Source organism: Accipiter gentilis, chromosome 18 (assembly GCF_929443795.1).
Source record: "Accipiter gentilis chromosome 18, bAccGen1.1, whole genome shotgun sequence".
In the NCBI taxonomy this organism is placed as follows: Eukaryota; Metazoa; Chordata; class Aves; order Accipitriformes; family Accipitridae; genus Astur; species Astur gentilis.
In genome coordinates, this window is record NC_064897.1 from 29,195,167 (window position 1) to 29,214,095 (window position 18,929).

Sequence of the window (18,929 nt, forward strand, 5' to 3'; positions counted from 1 at the left end):
GCCAGGAAGGCACGGGGGGCAGGAACGGCCACGGCGCCAGGCGTGGGAGCGTGCCGAGCAGGCCACAAGCGCCCCTTTGTCCCCGGCCGGGGGCGGGCTGGCCGGCCCGGCAGGGCTGCCAGTGGGGGCTCAGGCCTGTGGACAACAGCGGCTCCGGGGACCGCTGCGCCCCGGGACGCTGCAGCCCCAGCGGCGGGGAAGGCCTGGGCCCCCCCTGGACTGCGCCAGCCCCACCTGCCTCCCGCCCTCGCACCTCTGCTTCCAGGCACCCGCCATGGAGGAGGACGTCGCCCCTCACCGCAGCCGCCTGCCTGCCCCAGGCGGCCCCACCGGCCCCAGCCGCATCCCAGGCCCCCCACCACGGCGAGACGGCCCCCTCGGCACCCCTGCCGCCTCCACGAAGCGGAGCTGCCTCTCGGTCACCCTGCGGCAGGCTGGCGGGGTTGGAGGGGGGCCCCCCTGGGAGCGGCTGCGGGGTCTGGCTCCCATCACCCCTGTCCCCCCTCGTCCCCGGCTGACGGTGGCCGAGGGGCCCCAGCGACGTGGTGGCCCTGGTGGGGCCGAGGTCTCCCCGCCGACGAAGATGGGGGTGCCCTGCACCCTGCCACGCTCCGGTGGGTCTCCGCTGCCGGGCTGGGGTGGGCGGGGGGGAAGGCACCAAGGGGTCCCTCGGCAGTGCCATGGGGCTCAGCATGGGGCAGGGCCCGTGGGGTGACGTGGGGGAGGACAGGTGCTTCCTCCCCGGGGAGTGATTTCCCTTTTGCCCACAACCGGGAGTGTGGGTGGGTGAAGGCAGGTGGGAGGTGACCCCATGCGGCGGTGAGCCTGGCACCCATCTGGGAAGCGGGCGGCTGCGGGCACCGTGTCAGGAGATGTTGCGGGCGCTGGGATGCCCGTCCGTCCGTCTGTCCATCTGTCTGTTGGCAGCCAGCCTGTCCACTGCTCAGCCCAGCCTGGGTATCTGCCGACGGGGATTTCCAAATGCTCCTGTAACCCAGCACGGGCGCAGTTTCCTTTTTGCCCCCGGGTGCTGCAAAAAGAGGTCCCCAAAACCCTTGCCGAGTCTGCCAGGTGTCCCGCAGCCCAGCCCCCACCCAGGGGGCTGCTGCGTGGCAGAGCGGCACATGGGGACATCCCCGAAAGGGTGCTCCCGTCGTCCCACCGAGCGGAGGGCCAGAGCAGTCCCAGATGTTCGTTCTCCAGCATGAGGGCACAGGGCTCGCAAATGTAGGAGAAGGAAGCGCAGAGGGAGGAAGGGGCGTCCGCCTCCAAAGGCCCCAGCAGCCCGGGGCATCCTCACGGCTCTCCAGGCGCGGGCACATCCACCAGACACATGCAGGTGGGCACCGCCAGGCACACACGCCCGCCGGGGTACACGGGGATGTGATCTGCGTACGCCAACATGGCCCACGGGCAGCACCTCTCCCTGCTCCCCGCACGCATGCACACACATGCACATGCACACGCATGCACACGTGTGTGTACACACACATACACACAAGGGACTGCGCTCGCGCTGCCTCTGCACCGCGGGCTGACAGCCAGGAATCGCGGTGCTGGAGGAAAAAAGGTTTCTCACGCCTCCGCAAGCGGAGCTGAAGGGCAGATTGCTTTTGATGAGCCAAAATGTTCCCAATATCCTCCCTCTGGGAAAGCACAAGGAGGCCTTGTGATCCCCCGAGCCCAATAAATACCTAGGGGGAAAAAGCACCCTTTCTCAGCCCCACTGGAGCAAAGCTGCAAAGGGTTAAATATTCCCCTCCCTAAACACGCATAGATGCTGAAATTGCTGGGGAATTGGGAGGGAAAGGGGCAAGAAACGGCCTGTGCAGCGTGGGTGTGCAAGGGGTGCCCCTTCGGGACATGGGGGGCCCATCGGCGGCAGCCCCTCCGTCCCCATGGCCATGGCCCCCTGGGCTGGCGGGGGCCCAGGATGGAGCCGGGGGAGGGTGCGCGGGGGGAGATTTTGCGGCGATGTTTAATATTCAGGTCACATGACGATGGCAGCAGGAGCAGCACCAGCATCCCCGCTCCGCTGAAATAGCCACTGGAGAAGGAGGGGAAGGAGAGGGGGGGAGAAGAGGACACAGGGAAGAAAGAGAGAGGTAAAAGCGGAGCCTCATAGCCCACCGTGCTGTGCCAGCATCAGCCTAGAAAAGTGGGGGGAGACCCACCCCCTTGGGAGAGGATTTGGAGACAAAGGAAGCTTCATGTTCAAAGGTAGGATGCTCTGGGCTTGGCAGGGCTGGGCGATGCCGGAGGGACGCCGCTGGGGCTTTTTGTGCCGGCACCATCTGCAGAGCCCGCACACTGCCCAGTTCTGCCCATGGGGGAGGAATAACCCCAAAGGGCAGTGGGGGAAATTGGTCCTGGCTTTGTCTTCCCTCTTTTTTTTTTTTTTCCTTTGGTGGCAGCAGTCAGGTATGAAGGACAAGGAGCGGGGCTGGTTGCGGGGCTGATGGGGAGTAGCTGGCGCCAGGGGCTGCTCTGAAAGAAAGATAATCCCAGCTGGTCCACGGCTGGGGAAAGCCCTCAAGCTGCTCGGCGACTGGCTTGTCCCTTGCCAGTGACAGGCAGTTGCTGCGGGGGCAGCGGGGATGTCCTGTGCCGCTCCCTGGGCATCTGCGCAGGAGCTGGCAGGCGGGCAGGGAGCCCCAGCACTGGCGGGCAGACGGGCAGGGGGACAGGCAGCTGCGGTGGCATGGGCACCCTGGTCCAGGGGTGATCAGCATCCTCTCGCCTTGTGATACAGCCGTGCCACCCAGGCGGCGAGCCGTGGAATAGGGCGAGGGCTGCACAGGCGGGGAGTGGCACCGAGGGTACGGCCGGGGCTGAGGCAAGCATCTAACCCTGTGGCGGCTGGACTGAGCTGGGGATGTGCTCAACCCGTTCACCTCCAGCTCCTGCATCTCCAGAGAGTCTTCGGCACATGCTGCCCTAGATTTCACTGCAGCCCCGGCAGAGCCGGCCTCCTGCCCAAGCCCTCTGCAGAGCGCTGAGGGGAAGGAAGGTTGCTGCCGGGAAGGCTGCAGCAGCCCAAAGGGCTGGGATGAGTTTCCCTGCCTCACTCAAAATGCCTGGTGATCCTCAGGCAAGGGAAAAAGATCCGGTAAGAAGGATGGCTCTGTTCTGCACCCTGAGGTCAGGCGGTGCATCCGGCAGGGCTCTGCCTTTGCCTGGCACAGCTGGAAAAAATGCCCTGGGGTCATCATGGAAACTGAGGGGGGAAAGGGATTTTTCCAGTGGGCAGATGCTCAGTCCAGCACCTCTGCAGATCTGAAGCAAGGAGCAGATCCTAATGCCTGCAAGCCCCAGGGAGGCTGTGCTACTGAAGCAGCTGCTTGCTTTCCTTCCTAGGAACCTGGCAGCACCTGCCGAGAGCCCGCTTCTGCCAGCCATGTTCAGGCTCCAAACCTGTCCCCCCTCCCCGTTCCATGTCTGCAGGGAGTGGGACCATGGGTGGAAGGGGCTGGGGTGAGATGCGTGTGTGGATCGCTGCCTCCAAACGGAGCGCGCCAGCCGGCCTTGTGCCTCACGGGAGAGAAGCCGCAGCGAGGCCATCCATGTGTTACGGGGGGGGGGGGGGGCGTTAAATAGCCTTTCCTTGCTGGAAGCTGGGTTGTGGTGAGCGTCTGTTTGCAGCCCTCCCTCCCTCCTGCCACTCAGACAAAGGACGGGAAGGCAGGGGGAGGGGATGCGACTGTATCTGGGTTATGGGGACAGAGTAGATGTCAGTCCCCGCTACCTGAGCCCCTAAGGGACCTGCAGGGCCACTTCTGTCCCCAGGTAGCTGCTGCAAACATCAGAGGCAGGCAGACATGAAGGGTGTGCTGCGGTAGCGGTGCCTGCTGCTGGCCAGGTACGCCGGCCTTCCAGGGAGAGGTCTGGGGGTGGATTGGTGGGTGTCAGAAGCAGGAGCTAGCTGGGACCACTGGGACCTCTCCAGGTACCCGTTGCCCTTCTGGCCCTGCCTGCCCCGGCCTCAGATGCTGCACCTCTCCCCGCTCCAGAGCTGAGTGGAGCATCCAGAGACTATCCTCCAGCAGCCCAGCCCGGGCCACCTCCCACCAGGAACTGGGCAGCATAGGCATCACCAGCAACTGCCCTCTTAAATGAGCTTCACTTAGCACACAGAACAAAGCAGCAGGGAAAAGGGTGGCAGTGCAAATGGTGGATGTAAGTGGTTAACCTTCGCTAACCCCCTATTCATTATCAGCTGTGCTGGCTGTAGCGCCCTATCCTGTATTCATTACAGGGGACAGACAGCTGGAGGGGCTACGGGATGTGCCTAGGATGCATAGTGCTACCCTTCAACCAGTCAGTCAGAGCGCTGCAGCATTAGCATTACTGCACGTAAAACAGAGCCATTCCCAGGAGACCAGGTAGACACGTTTCATGTCTCAAGGTGCCTCTCAAAGCTCTGGCCCTGGTTTTGCACACCCTGACCTCCCTGGCAGGCTGTTCCTCAGTTGGCTCTTTGGATTCCTCTGCTGGAGTCAAGAAGTGAAAAATCGTGTGCAGAAAGCTGAGCCCTTGGGTACCTCTTTGCAAAATGGGGACTTCCCTTCCTGAGGCTTTATGGGAAGGCACCCCACACAGAGAGGAAGGCAAGTGACCAAGAGCAGAAAGGGAGGTTATCTACCCCGAGACCTTGAATGTCCAAAATCAAAATGCCCAGGGTGACATCACCGATATAAAATCCAGGAAATATTTAAGGACATTTCCGGAGATCTTTTCTCCTGGTCTCAGGTGCTCAGGACCCTGACTCTGAAATACATGCTCCAGCCATTGCAAGCTCCTGGCTCCAGCAGCAAAGCCTGCAAAGAGATGGCCACATATTGTGATGTCCACAGCAGAGTTAGCAACATCTGCTGGCTCTGAGCAAAGTGTCCCTTGGTGAGATTGAGGGATGACTTATGAACCTCTTAGTGAGCCTTGGGGTTGGCTGCCAGCAACTTCCCTCCTTCCTCCTCCCTGTGTAAGAACAAGGAGCTGAAGAAATAAAGGAGAGGGCAACAGAGTCCCTGAGGACAAGCTATTGCCCAAGCAGCAAAGCGGTTGCAGCCTGCACAGCCCAGGTCCTGCACCCACCCCATGCAGCTGCTCAGCTGGGCTTTCTTCCCACCTCAACCTGTTCCCTGTCCACCTCTGGGGCTTATTTGCCCCCATTACTGCAGTTGTCAAGTGCTTCACTGGGGCCACAGCCCCCTGTCCCATGTCCCCTCATCTTTCCATATCTCCCTCTCTCTTCTCCCTCTCTCCGGGGTAGGTGGGAACCCAGCAGGGCTGCCTGGGCTGCACACTGGTGGATGCTGCAGCAGGATGAGGGGCACGGCAGAGCCTTATGACTATGGTACAAGTGGCATGGGGCAGCCCGGGAGAGGACAAGCGAAGGGCAGGATGCAGGAGAGCTGGCTGGCTTGGCCCTCCGTGCTGTGCCACGGAGATGGGCTTTCCTGGCTGGCAGCAGCTTTGAGAAAGCTGGAAGAAGACAACAGGAGCCCCAGGGGATGCTTTGTCAGCAGCAAAGGCACAGACTAGCTGTGACGGGTGTAGGAGTGGATTGCAGCTGAGAAACACTCGACTCGGCAGGCTGCCTCTTCCAGCAGCTGCCCGGCAGCACAAGGTGTTCCAAATTGCCAGCCTGGCTCAAGCCAATGGTCCATCTTGTGCTCTGGTCCCCCCAGGGTGCTGCTCACTGCTTCAGGAGAGGATGATGATAGCTCAGAGTGCCCCCGCTCAGTGGGGAAGAGCGGGGGGGGGGGGGGGATATGATCCTCCAGCAGACCTCTCCCCTGCAGGCAAAGTGGAATGGAAGTGGTATGAGAACCTTCAGATGTTACCCACAGTGCTGTGCACAGGTGGCTGTGTTACCATCCTCTCACACAGAGGGAAGATTCCTTCTCCCAGTTTAACATAAAAGACTTCCCACATGGTGTAAAAGGAGCTGGGTGGGGGCACCCTTCTCCCTGCCAAGGCTGGCCCCTCTGCAAGGTCTGGCCTCAGCACATGATGGTGGAATATTAAAGCTTATATAAAATGTAAAATCTTCACTGTGTAGAGTAGCTCTTGTGTCTGCACAGGAGCTTTGATGTGAGAATGTTAGGAAGGGTCACGAGCCAGCCATGCAGCCTGTTGCAGCGTAAGCCTGTCCTTGAACAAAATCTCTCTGACCTCTCCCCAACCCCGGTCTCTGCCTGGCCTGGTTGAGCTGTCATGGGGACCCCAGCTGGTGCTATCAGTGTCCCCAGCCTGGTAACCTCTGAGTCGTCTTCATCTCTATGAGGCATGTGTCACCCACCAAATGGCAGTCGTCTGCCTGGCCGTTCACACCCTCCTCTGCAGCCAGCAGGTTCTGCTAAGAGGAATGAAAAACTCTGCCAAAATGATGGAAAGGGGTAATTTAGTGTGAGATGCTTGAACTGAAGTGGCATCCAAAACAAGTGGAGTGCTTACCAAGCAAGAACACGATGCCCCTGTCCTGGAAAAATAACCATCTAATGAGACAAAGCATGGGGAAGTCAAGTAATCAGAGTGGGAGAGGCTCTAGTTTGCAGCTGGTTTGTATATGAAAGGTATTAATTCCCATCCCTTTCATCTTCCTTTCTAGACTCATCCCTCACGCCTCCCTCCCCCACCAATTACAGCTTTTCTTCTGTGCCCTGTCCTCTCCCAACCTCCAGCTTCCTCCCAGGGGGTGGGAGCTGCTCACTAATGAGACAAGAGAGAGATAAATGGATGGGCCTGCCCCAAGCAATGTGTGCCATCACCCAAAAAAGAGTCAGGGAGGCCAGAAAGCCCGCAGGGCCTTTCTTTTTGCCCGTTTGTTTTACATGAAGAAGTGAAGAGGGGGAGGTGAGGAGGGAAACATGCAGATGATTAGTTTATTGATCACGATGATTGGTTTCTTGAGCATGACAAAAACCATCGATCTACAGGCAGGAGGCAAGCGCAGAGGTTTTGGGCATGCTTTCCACTTCCACTACTGAGAAACTCACCTTGCACTGCATGGCCAGTAACGCAGCCGCCCCTGGCAAGGGCCAAGCTTGGAAGTCCTCACAGTAAATCCCAAACTCTGTTTCAATGCTGGGACTTGGCACATGATAATTTTTGCAATGTGTTCCATTGCAAATTTCATGCTAAACTTGGAGGGGCAAAACACTGGTGATCCTGGTGAGAACTGGGAGGCAAAACCAAGGAGACACACACAGAGCTTTGGGCACCCTATTAGGAGCCCAGCCAGCTTCACTGGGTCTGCTCCTGCTGTTTGAAGGTAGCCGTCAATACACTGCATGCTCAGTGAACCCCACTTCTGCACATCCTCATCTGGAGTGATACATAGAAGAGTGTGCTGGAAACTCAAGTAGATGTTCCTCCATGAAGAGCCTTACTGCTAAAATCTTGCCATTCAGTCATCCTCAGGAGCCCTTGAAATGGATGCTCAAAGTTGCCTTTAGTCCCTCTGACAAGTCAGAAGAGAGGTCCTTGTTACAGTGCGATGATGATTTTTCAATCTTTCTCCCCATGCAGGGCCAGTGGACAGCAAAAACGAAGCAGCCATGTCCGAGCTGGTCCCAGAGCCGCGACAAAAACCAGTCGTGCCGATGAAACCCATGGGCATTAACGCCAACTTGCTGGGCTACATTGGTATTGACACCATCATTGAGCAGATGCGCAAGAAAACCATGAAGACAGGTTTTGACTTCAACATCATGGTTGTAGGTAGGCAGGGACCAGCTGAGGTACTGGGAACCATGGTGAGGGACTGCCCTCTGAGGCCAGGTGGGAGAGCGAGCCCTGCAGGGAGGGCATAAGGGAGCGGACAGTGCTTGCTCTGGGGGAAAGGAGAGCCTGCACAAGGCAAGGAGACACCTACAGCCCCTTCCCCTGCCAGCCTGGCTCCATCCCCTGGGCCTGCTGCAATCATCACCAGGCTGTGGCAGATGCCATGAGGTTCCTCTTTGCAATCCTCAGGTCAGAGTGGACTGGGAAAGTCAACGCTGGTGAACACTCTCTTCAAATCCCAGGTGAGCCGCAAATCTTCAGGCTGGAACCGGGAGGAGAAGATCCCCAAGACAGTGGAGATCAAAGCCATCGGTCATGGTAAGAGCCAGGCTGCTGGGGTGGAGGCAATACTGATGCTTCAGCACAGTCTTGCAGAAGACCCCAGTAGTCTAGGCCAACAGTTCTTTGGTATTAGGCAGCCCTTTCTCTATGGGAAGCTAAAGGACAAGTGCCAGTTTCAGCTGGCCTCAGACCCAGCCAAGGCTTTTCGTAAACAGCAATGCCACTGATGCCACAGCCAAAAGCGAGGGGTAGAAAAAGAGTTATAGATATTTCTTCTGCCAAGACATTAGTCTGCATGTGTGGATGAAGCCTTGCTGTAAGTCGTTCCCACCTGCAGACACTTAATAATCTATACAAATTGCATTGGTGGGTCCCATCCAAGCCTGGTAGAGCACATCTTCTCATGGCAAAGCATCAGCACAGCTTCTACAGTGCTGCAGAGTAATGAGCATCATCTCAGATTCAGGTTGATGCTGTCGTGGTGTAAGCCCAGCCAGCAACTAAGCACCACACAGCTGCTCACTCACTTCCCCCCCCCCCCCACCCAGTGGGATGGTGGAGAGAATCAGGAAAAAAAAGTGAAAGAGTTTAATAGGACAGAAAGGAAGAAAATAATAATGATAATGATAATGATAAAAGAATTGGAATATACAAAACAGGTGATGCACAATGCAATTGCTCACCACTCACCAACCAATGCTTAGTTAGTTCCCGAGCAGCGATCCACCCCCTGCCCAGGCCAACTCTCCCCAGTTTATATACTAGGCATGATGTCACATGGTATGGAATATCCCTTTGGCCAGTTTGGGTCAGCTCTCCTGGCTGTGTCCCCTCCCACCTTCTTGTGCCCCTCCAGCCTTCTGGCTGGCTGGGCGTGAGAAGCTGAAAAATCCTTGACTTAGTATAAGCACTACTGAGCAACAACTGAAAACATCAGTGCGTTATCAACATTCTTCTCATACTGAATCCAAGACATTACACTATACCAGCTACTAGAAAGAAAATTATCCCAGCCAAAACCAGGACAGATGCATTGGAGGGGAGGACAAGACCTGTAAGGTAGGTACTACCTTTTGGGCCACAGACTGGGCACAAATCCTTTTTCCTGTGTCACAGTGGTTTAAGGTGACTTTAGTGCAGAGGCTACCAAAAATTGGGGTCAGATATGCAAGTGGGGGTCATGACTGTTGAGGCATGACCCAGCCTGGCCTGGCCATGCTTGCTGGGCAGGGATGAGGGCAAAGCGCTTTTGTTCCCTTGTAGGGCACAGAGACATGTTTCATGATAGGGCAGGTCCCCAGGGAGGTGTATGATTGTTTGCAATTTCTTCCTCAGTCATTGAAGAAGGTGGTGTCAAAATGAAGCTGACAGTGATTGACACACCGGGATTTGGGGACCAGATCAACAACGAGAACTGGTGAGTTTTACATGGTCAAGGCCTTGTGTCCCAGAAAGGGCTGGAGTTAAGATTGTATATGGAGTGACTCTCATCTGCTTGGCCTGGAAAGCATCTGGGATCCTATTGCACTCAGGGGGCTGGTGATGGGGACGTGGAATTGTGAACACCATGGGTCTGTGTGCATGCTCAGAGGTATGCACACATTACAGAGCAAGTGCCTATTTCTGTGCCCAGTTACAGAAACTCTTGAACATCTCTGCTGATGGTGAGATGCTTGTGGTGGATTTTTTTTATGCCTGAGCCTGCTTTGCTGCTGTCAGAGCCGGGAACACTGTAGGCAGGAACATAAGGAGATTTGTACCTCTCTGTTCATCTCTCTTTCTCCCACCTTAACAGCTGGGAGCCTATTGAGAAATACATCAATGAGCAATATGAAAAATTTTTGAAAGAGGAGGTCAATATTGCAAGGAAGAAACGAATTCCAGACACGCGAGTGCACTGCTGCCTCTACTTCATCTCCCCCACGGGCCACTCGTACGTACACAGTCCCTCGTCCTTGCTCAAGCCCTTGGTGCCTCTCTGCCAGATACATACCCTGCACTGCTCCGTCTCAGCCACAGACCCAAGGGTCCTGCCTGTGGGGCAGGCCACTGTTTAGCTTAACTTCGGGTGCTGCAGGGCTTGAAAGAGTCTAGGATAACACAGGCAGGAGAATCGCCACTGTGTTTTTTGGGAGAGGGCAGGATGGATGGGAAGAAGGAGATGAGACCATGGTGGCAGCAAGCAGGGTATGTACAAGGGAGGTTTCATTGATGCTCTGATGCTGGCAGAGTCACTAGGATAAAAGGCGAGGCGGGTAAAGTGACCCCTTCCATGTTGTTCCCTCTTGGGCTGCAGCCTGCGGCCTTTGGACCTGGAGTTCATGAAACACCTCAGCAAAGTAGTGAACATCATCCCAGTTATTGCCAAGGCTGACACCATGACCTTGGAGGAGAAGACCGAATTCAAACAAAGAGTAAGTATCTCCTCTCTTGCATGGGATCCTTCCCTGACCCAGCTTGGAGGTGGGAGAAATGAGCAGTATCCTTCTTCCTGGGATTGCAGCACAGTCCCCAGGGCATGCACAGGGTCCAGCGCTGGGTTGATGGGTAAGTCCTGAAGATGCAGTTGTTTATGGCTCTCAGGGCATCTGTTAGAGGGGGAAGAAACGCATGTATCCCTGTGACATCTCGTGATATGCTCTATCACGGGAACTGCAGGGCCAGACAAGTAACTGGGATTGGGGAAAAAAGACTCATCATAGCTGCTGTGTGTCCTCACTTCGCTGCACATTTCCCTGGGGACAATCCCTCCAGCCCCTGCCCACTGGAAAGATGTCCCAGATGTGTTTGCCCAGCCATCCTGCCTGTCTGCCCTTCAGGGTTGTGTTGCTTTGTGCTCCAAAATGTCTCTCTGCCCAGGTGCGCAAAGAGCTAGAAGTAAATGGGATCGAGTTTTACCCACAGAAAGAATTCGATGAGGACCTGGAGGATAAAACAGAGAATGACAAAATCAGGGTAGGAAACATTTTATTGTGGGAGGGGAAGGAGGGCTGAGGGCTGGTCATATTTAATTAATGTAAAACAGACATGTGTCACTAGAAGGTTTAAAGTGCTTCATGGTCCCTGAATGAAAGATGCAATGGAGTAAGGGATAGTCATTCCTCCTTCCCAGCTTAATTTTTCCGGGTCATTACTACAGGGTGCTATGAAGGCTGAGTGAGGAAAGACTATGTTTCAACTCCTCTTGCTGAATGTTCTGTTTGGCCTCCATTAAGAACCAAGGGGGCCTGGTGTGTGGCTGATGTCCAGCCTCTGTCCTAAACAACTGCCCAATGAGCCCTCTCACCCGCTGACCAAACTTGACCTGAAAAGCAGTCCTGTTCTTTGCTCCCGCATCCCCTGTGAGAAGGCTTGTCCCATCCTTTCCTCCTCAGAGTGTTAGAAACCCACTCCCAATTTCTAGCCTGTGTTTGTTCATGGCCAGGTTGTACCCAGGGTTATATCTGTGTTCTTGTGCCAACACTGACTCAAGTAGTTCTCCTACCTAGTGGTCCCCTCCACCACTCAAGGCATTTATAGAGAACAATGTTATCTTTTGCCAACCTTCTGGTCAGCTAAAGGAGGCAGACTCCTTTGGATGGGCTTCCCATTCCTCAGTAGTCCATGCTCCTAGTCACTTTTTTCTGTGCCTGCTCTGGTTTGATTTGATTTTCTAGCACTGGTGCTGGTACCTCATGCTCCCCTGTCTCTTCTAAGATCTGAACTTCTAAGCACATGGACCACATGTACTTTTTAAACAATTACATCACACTGGTGGCTCATGGTCATCTTGTGACTGACTAGCATGTGGGGTCCTTCACTCCTTCAGTTGCTGCTTGTTCATGAGCTCTGAAGTCGCAGCAGAAATTCTTGATGTTATTCCCTAAATGTTGCTCTTTGTGCCTCAGACTTGCATCTTCCTGGATAAAAACCCAGTCTGCCTTTGTAGTGACACCACCTCTTGGCCTTGTGATGCTAGTGCATTTAATTATCCCACTCATCATTTTTGTGGCTAGGCCATTAATAGATTGACCTCCATGGCAGTCCTCAAGAAACTCCAGGAGTCTTGCATTGCAGCCTGACATTTGCCCTTTCAACTCCCCCAGCTGTCACAGCGCCAACAGAAGTTCCCACTTTCCCCATTTTAATTAATCATTTCCCATTTGGCAATACCTCACACATTCTGGAGAAGACTAGATGGGTTTTGCTTCTTCTCCAAAGTGTTTCTGGTTTTGAGGAGGGCACCACATTTTGTTCTGCACTTCAGCATCATTGCCCTAGGTTTGGATAGTCTCACACATAAGAAATAAACTGCTTTTTAACCTCCATTCCTGTGGTAATTGCAGTCCTTTCCCAGGCCCAGGGCCATCTATAAAGCAGAGTAAATCTAGGAACATTTGCACAACCTTATGGATAACAGGGTGTCCTGCACCCTGTGCTCTGGAAATGGATGGTTTCTCCCTGTGCCTAGAGATATCTGGGTCCCCAATAGCCTCACTTACTGTCTCACTTCCCAGGAAATCTGCACCCCTACCCCATTTCTGGCCTTCCTCAGTACAACCATTTCAGCCATTAAACTTGTTGAATGTTCCTATGTCTTGTTAGGGAGGATTATTTTGAGTCCTCTCCTTCTGGTGAAGAACTACAAACTTGGTGAGAAATACTCACCACAGACCCTCTCGTGGTTACACCAAGGTGCTTCTTCTCCAGTCATCCCTCTCTTCAGAAACACTGGAGATGGGTGCAGAAAAGCTCTGCCCCCTGCTCCAGAGCCCTTGGCACTGCTGCAAAGCTACCCACTAAGCTCGGCGGGTGCAAGGACACCTGTAAAGCAAGGGCCCAAAATGCTAGGGATAACATTGATGGGTGAAGAGGAGAGCCAGTGAAATGTTGCTCTGGAGAACCTCTTCCCATGGAGAAAGCCTTGTATTTGGTGAGCTGAGAGGAGGAAAGGTGGATGGGGAATAGTGATGGTGCTGCTCTCTGGAATGGGTTCAATAGGTCTCTCCACATGTCTCTCCCCAGCAGGAAAGCATGCCCTTCGCAGTAGTGGGCAGCGACAAGGAGTACCAAGTGAATGGCAAAAGAGTCCTGGGCAGGAAAACACCTTGGGGAATCATTGAAGGTAAAAACCCCCTTGCTTCTGGGAGATGAAAGTATCTCTGCAGGCCCCAGTAATAGACAAAGGTCCAGATAACATGTCCCATGGCTATCTTCCCAGCCCTTTTGCAATAAACTTTTTAAACCAAGCAAGAGGAGGATTCTCAAATCACTCTGCTGGGAAGGAACTGCCATGGCCAAGGAGGCACCACTACCGCCAACTGGCAGAAGCTGGAGCCACTCCGAACACGATAGTGTGTGAAGCTGAGCTCCTGAGGTTGCATCGGTTTTCAAATGAAAATTCACATGTGACTGCTTAGCACCAATTAGCATGTCTCCTCGATGCCTGACAGTATGGCATTCAGGCAACTGTCTGTCCTTTCTGAAGTACACAGGCTCTGCCCACCTGGAACCTGCCCCATGGGGATGACCTTCCCATGCTCTGTAACCACAAAGAGGTTGTTGAAAAAATCAGATGTAACAATTGCTTGCTTTCTTTTCAGTGGAAAACCTCACTCACTGTGAATTTGCCCTACTTCGAGATTTTGTCATCAGGTAAGGCCATGGTCACGCACCAGTCTGCTCTTGAGGAGCAGGGAGTCTTCCTGAGACTCTCTTATAGTGAAAGAGCCTCAAGGGAAAGGAAAATAAAGTACATTTCTGGCAGTGAAAGCTTATGGGGGGTAGGGTTGGATTGAGTTAAGTGGTAGATCCTCTAGGGTCTCTCTTAGTGACATGACCACTATGTCAAGTAGGTGCTAGTTTTCATGTACTACCACTCCCCTTATATCCCATTAAGGATATTAGGTTGCAACAACTTCTATTTCTGGCTGACAACAGGTCTGGGCTGGAGTCAATGAGAAAGAGGCCACTACCACATCCTAGAGCATGTGTCCTACAGGTTCCAGATGTGCTGGAACATACGACCTGGAAGTGAAAAGCTCCGTATTTCATTCAGCTTTCATTGTCATGTCTTATTTCTGCTCTGTTTCATGAAGTTGTCTCAGCACAAGTGATATCTGCCCCAAATTCTGTAGAAGAGTGTAGATCCAGGGTCAACTCTGTTCCCTATTAATACAATAAGGTTTTAAAAAACCACCAAAAAATAAGAAAATAAGGGAAACACTTCAAAGCCAGAGCCCTGTGGCTCATTCCACCTGTGGGTATGGTGGTGTTGATACACTTGGCCAGGTACAATGCTTTGACATCACCCTACTGCCCTCTTTTTGCTCTGCAATACCTTCTGCAGCAGACATGCCTTCCTTAAGTCTTCCAGTAAAAACATCCTAACCAAGTCATCATCACAAAGCATATAGCAATCCAGGCCCACAGGCTTTCTATGGAGGTTAGGGACAATGCTCACAGCAGTGTTCTGCAGGTTATGGTCTGCAGTGGACCTGATACACCCTCCTGGTGCTTCCTTGTCTCACCACCGCTTCAGATGAGATAAGCCCATGTCTGCTCTGACAGACCAGGACGGCCAGGAGCTGCCCCACTGGCATGGGTGTGAGAAGGGCAGGACACTGGCAAGCACAGCCAGGGATTTCAGCCCATATCCTGCACCCTGCATATGTGTTCTTGAATGCTGATGCTCCAGCTCTCCGTTGTGTATGATAGCACCCATGCCATCCATGCAGAAAGAGGGGTATGTTCATTAGCCAGACTGACTGAAGAAATCTTCCATTTATCTCAGGGAATAAGACAATCATTAGAAGATTAATACTGACTGTGCTGATATTGGTTATCGTATCCTCTTTCCAACCCCATCTTCACTTTGCCCCCGGCAGGACCCACCTTCAGGACCTAAAAGAAGTGACCCACAACATCCACTATGAGACCTACAGGGCCAAGCGGCTGAATGACAATGGAGGGCTGCCCCCCATGACTGTTGAGACAGAGGAAAACCATGAAAGTAACCTGTGAATGACCCACCCCCCACTGTCACCCAGTGTCTCTGGATACGACAACCCATCCCTGCTACCCTTGACTCCACCATGGGCCTGTCTCTGAAGCATGTGGTGCATCCTCCCTGTGCGTGAGAGGATGCGAGTGTGAGTGCCTGTGTGTGTGAGTGTGCCTGCCTTTGTGCCGGAGAGGGACCAAAGGCGTCTCCCCTGTCCTTCCCAGAATGTCTTCATTCTCCGTTTGTTTTTTTGCACAGCGGACTGTCTGTCACCTTCCTTTCTCTTGTTTCTGTGTCTCAGCTGTATGTGTTGCCTGGGGGAAACAGGGATGGGGGGGAAGGATTTCTGGGGGCAGGAGGGCTTCAGAAGTGGGAGGTGTGGGGCATGCTGTGGTCCTGTTTTTATCACTTGGAGACATGGCAAGAGGAGACTCCAGGAGAGACGGTGGAGCCACTGCACACAGTGTCTTCAAGTGATGGCAGCAGAGATTTCTTTTGGGTCCTCGGTGGGTGGGAAGGCAGCTGGTTGGTCTGAGAGCATGGTGGCCCAGCATTTTATCCCCATTTCTTGCTGTGGCTTCCCCAGGGGAAATGGCAGCTTGGAAGTGGATAGATGGGAGAAGTGACAGACTGACATGTTTTGCAGTTCAGTGGAAGTGACCGGTGCGAGGAGACGGAATTAGTTCTTGGGCTGTAGCATCTATTTGAGAAGCATCAAAGTACTTGGAGAAAATAGCCATATTTTCCAAAAGAAGCAAAACCCAGGGGAAAAGAACGTGTTCCTGCTGCAGAGGGTGCATTTGCCTTGCCCAGCGCTAAGATCAAAAGCCATGCTTGTGTCACAGGCTTTTGATCCTGTGCAGATCAGACCAAGCTGTCCTGAGGTCACCCCACCTCATCCCCCATTGCAGGGGTCTCTCTCCACCAGCACTGGGCAGGTCCCGGCTGAACCTTTCCCCCACAGCATGGCCCCTCTGCTGTGGGAGCACAGTGAAGACAGTGCCACGGGGGTTCCCTGCCAGGAGCTCCCCCAGAGACAGCCCTGCTTGGGACAGGGCCTTCAGGATCTTGGAGGAGTGCAAAGAGCTGTAGATTGAGAAGCACTGGGACAGGGTGTCTCCCTGGGTCTCTGCTGGTGGTGGGAACACAAGAGATACCTCCTCATCACTGACGTGGCTGCATTTGCTACTCTGGCACTCTCAGCTTGTGCTGCTCCTCCACCATCCTACTGCCCTCCCAGCTTCCATGTCTTCCTCTCCTGTGCTTTTGCCCTCATTCCCTTTTAGCCCTCCATAGCTTGCTTGATTCCTTCCTTCCTTCATATCAGTTTCTCTGCTCTTGACCCTTTCTGTCTCTCCATTTCTCCAAGTACTTGAATCTTCCTCTTCTCCAGGCTGTTTCCTCCCTCTCCCTCACTCTCACACCTCCTCATCAATGTGATTTTGTGTCCTGTTGAGAAGCTGTCATTTTACCTTCCCCTGGAGGGAATGGCCAGTGAAGGTAAAGACCCAGGAGCAGAAAGAGGCACAGCTTTACTGAAGACCATATATGCTCCTGTCTAGCCAGTGTCAGCTCTTTTCTGGATGTCCCTGAGCCAGGTGAAAAGCGTCAGGGTTGGCTGGGCAGAAGGGAGGAGGGGAGAAAATCACAAATGTCCCAAGTTCGGCAGTCTCTGCCTGTGCCCTAGCATGTCACACAGTTGGCAGGGGCTGTCACCTCCAGGAGAATAGCCAGTTGCATTTAAAATGCATGTGCAAAACGCCACAGCACAGGACAGTAGTGCTGCGAGTCAGGGGAAGTGCAGTGGGTTTGGGATGGGGTTGGAAAGGCTGGCAAAGGAGCGAGGAAGAGGTTCCAGCAAGGGAACAGCAGAGGACTCAAGCCAAGCCTGAGGTTGGTTGACAGAGCAGTACAGGGGACAGGGTTGGGAAGAGAGTGCTCCAACCCTTAGCAAAACTGTCTAAGACTGTATGTCCATTCTGTGGCTTACTCTGGTGCTGTCACTGCAAAGCAAAGGTCTCTTCACTCTCGCTCCCACCTGCCCATATGAATCAGCCATTCTCAGCACTGCTAGGATATGAGGGCCATACCGGCCCTTCACAGTCCTTTCACCACCCACGTTCACGGCTCCCAGTGTTCCTGTATGCAGCGTGTGCGCACAGCCTTGCAGCCGCCTTCCCACCTGCACCAGGCCTCCTCCGCCCCTCACAGAACAAAAGCCTCATCATCGGTGCCAGCAGCCATACCATGGACCCTGCAGAAACCATCCTGCTGTGCTGCTCCCATCCTGCCACCCACACTGGCCATCCACAGCCCAACACGGGGTCAAAGCCTCCTCCCAGCTTGTCTCCACCAGCCAGCCAGGCATGGAGGTGTCCCCAGCATCACTGGCTGCCAGAAGCATCTTCTCAGCCTACTCTGCTGCAGCTGCTCCTGCCTCTACATAACGTTTTAAACCCAGTGCAATAGGAAAGACCCCCCAGGGCTCCTCCTCTTCACTGCACTGAAGCATGAAGCCACGCTCAGTCATCTTTAGTGGGGGCGTGCAGAGGTGCTCCCCACGCTTGCTTTCTCACACAGCTCTTTGGTGGTCATGCGACTGCTCTAGAGGAACTCTCTTGCCCCTGGGCTGTGTCACCCTGGGCTGCGGTACAGTCACTTCTATGACTTTTGGGCCCAAGTAAGGGTTATGGCAGAGAGCCAACACTGCCCTGCTTAATGAAGGCAAAGCAGACCCCATGCAACAGAAGAGATTTTCTTTTGCCTGTAACGTGGATTGCGAGGGTGAGGCTGTGTGTTTTGCCCCATAGGTTTAGTAGTTTTTGTCTGTAGTAAGATGGCTTTTAAGCTCTGCTCTGTAATTTCCTGTTGGATCACGGACCACTTCTAAAGGATCCATAAAAGCTCCCTGAGAACAGCAAGCTCAGGTATTCCTCACTGCCATCTGCTCATGAAAATATCCTACTGGTATCTGCCTGTCTACCAGAAAGCCTGCAAATGGCAAATATATAAAATTTCCCGTGTTGTGCGACAGCAGGAGATACTGTTGGGAAAAAGCCTCACAATGGATAAACTGGGAAAAGCCTGAATGGATCCTAGCTCTCACGTGCCACCAGCTGAGTCCCAGGATGACCACGGCAAGTCAGATGTTCCCCCCGATACATCAACTGAATGATATCGTAAGGGGGTAGACTCTAATTTTACACAAGAGGTACCCACTCAGTGCATCCGGAGACTCACAAACTCTTCCCAACATAAGCCATTCACCAGAAAAATTTTGCAATGCACGGTAAATCCCAAAGGTCTTTTTTTACGCTGGACAAATTCCATTTAGGCTAAGACTGTAGCAAACATCACAGCAGGCGCGGTTACGGCCTGAGCAGAGAAAGCAAGAAGAGCAAGCAGCGCTACATGTTGGCACCAGTGCTTGTGGTTAGTTGTGAGGACACGTTAATTACGGTTCACAAGCAGGCGTCTCTGGGGAAAGGCTGCCTCGGCCGTGCTGCCAGCACCTTCCCCGCCCCAGCAGAGGTCTCGGGAAGCGGCGCTGCGAAGGTTAGGCCGACAGAGGTCGGCAAACATCGCGCTTCAGCCAGACGCCGGACCGGCGTGGGGGGGCGGCCAGGGAGGACGTCCTCCCCGCCCGCCTCGGGCCCAGCCCAGAGCCGGCCGCAGGCTGCCAGTGCCGCCGCCAGGCCGGGGGAGGAGGGGCCGGGCCGGGCCGCGGCCCTCTCCAACGGCCGACGACGGGCCTTAGGTGGACCGGACACCGGGGCTGATTCGCGTCCCGTCACGGGGAGGGGGGTGGGGGGTGGGGGGTGCCCGGGGCTGTCCCGCCAGCTGTAGCGTCTCCTCCGCCGGCGGCCATTAAACCCTGCGT

At 54.3% G+C, this 18,929-nt stretch overlaps 1 protein-coding gene across 3 annotated transcripts; it reads left to right on the forward strand.

The window, feature by feature from the left end:
- The first annotated feature begins 177 nt into the window (after window positions 1-177).
- Window positions 178-18,816, forward strand: SEPTIN3 (septin 3). 3 transcript variants are annotated; one of them, XM_049822074.1, is made up of 10 exons: window positions 178-614; window positions 7,531-7,722; window positions 7,975-8,103; window positions 9,403-9,484; window positions 9,863-10,000; window positions 10,364-10,481; window positions 10,927-11,022; window positions 13,072-13,171; window positions 13,650-13,701; window positions 14,934-18,816. In XM_049822074.1, the coding sequence occupies exons 1-10, from the start codon at window positions 275-277 to the stop codon at window positions 15,067-15,069; spliced, it is 1,383 nt and encodes a 460-aa protein (XP_049678031.1). In that variant the 5' UTR covers window positions 178-274; the 3' UTR covers window positions 15,070-18,816. The 3 variants fall into 3 exon arrangements, with proteins under 3 accessions (XP_049678031.1, XP_049678028.1, XP_049678030.1); XM_049822071.1 differs by lacking the exon at window positions 178-614 and adding an exon at window positions 1,871-2,220; XM_049822073.1 differs by lacking the exon at window positions 178-614 and adding an exon at window positions 1,871-2,220 and having other exon boundaries at window positions 13,075-13,171.
- Window positions 18,817-18,929: the final 113 nt, after the last annotated feature.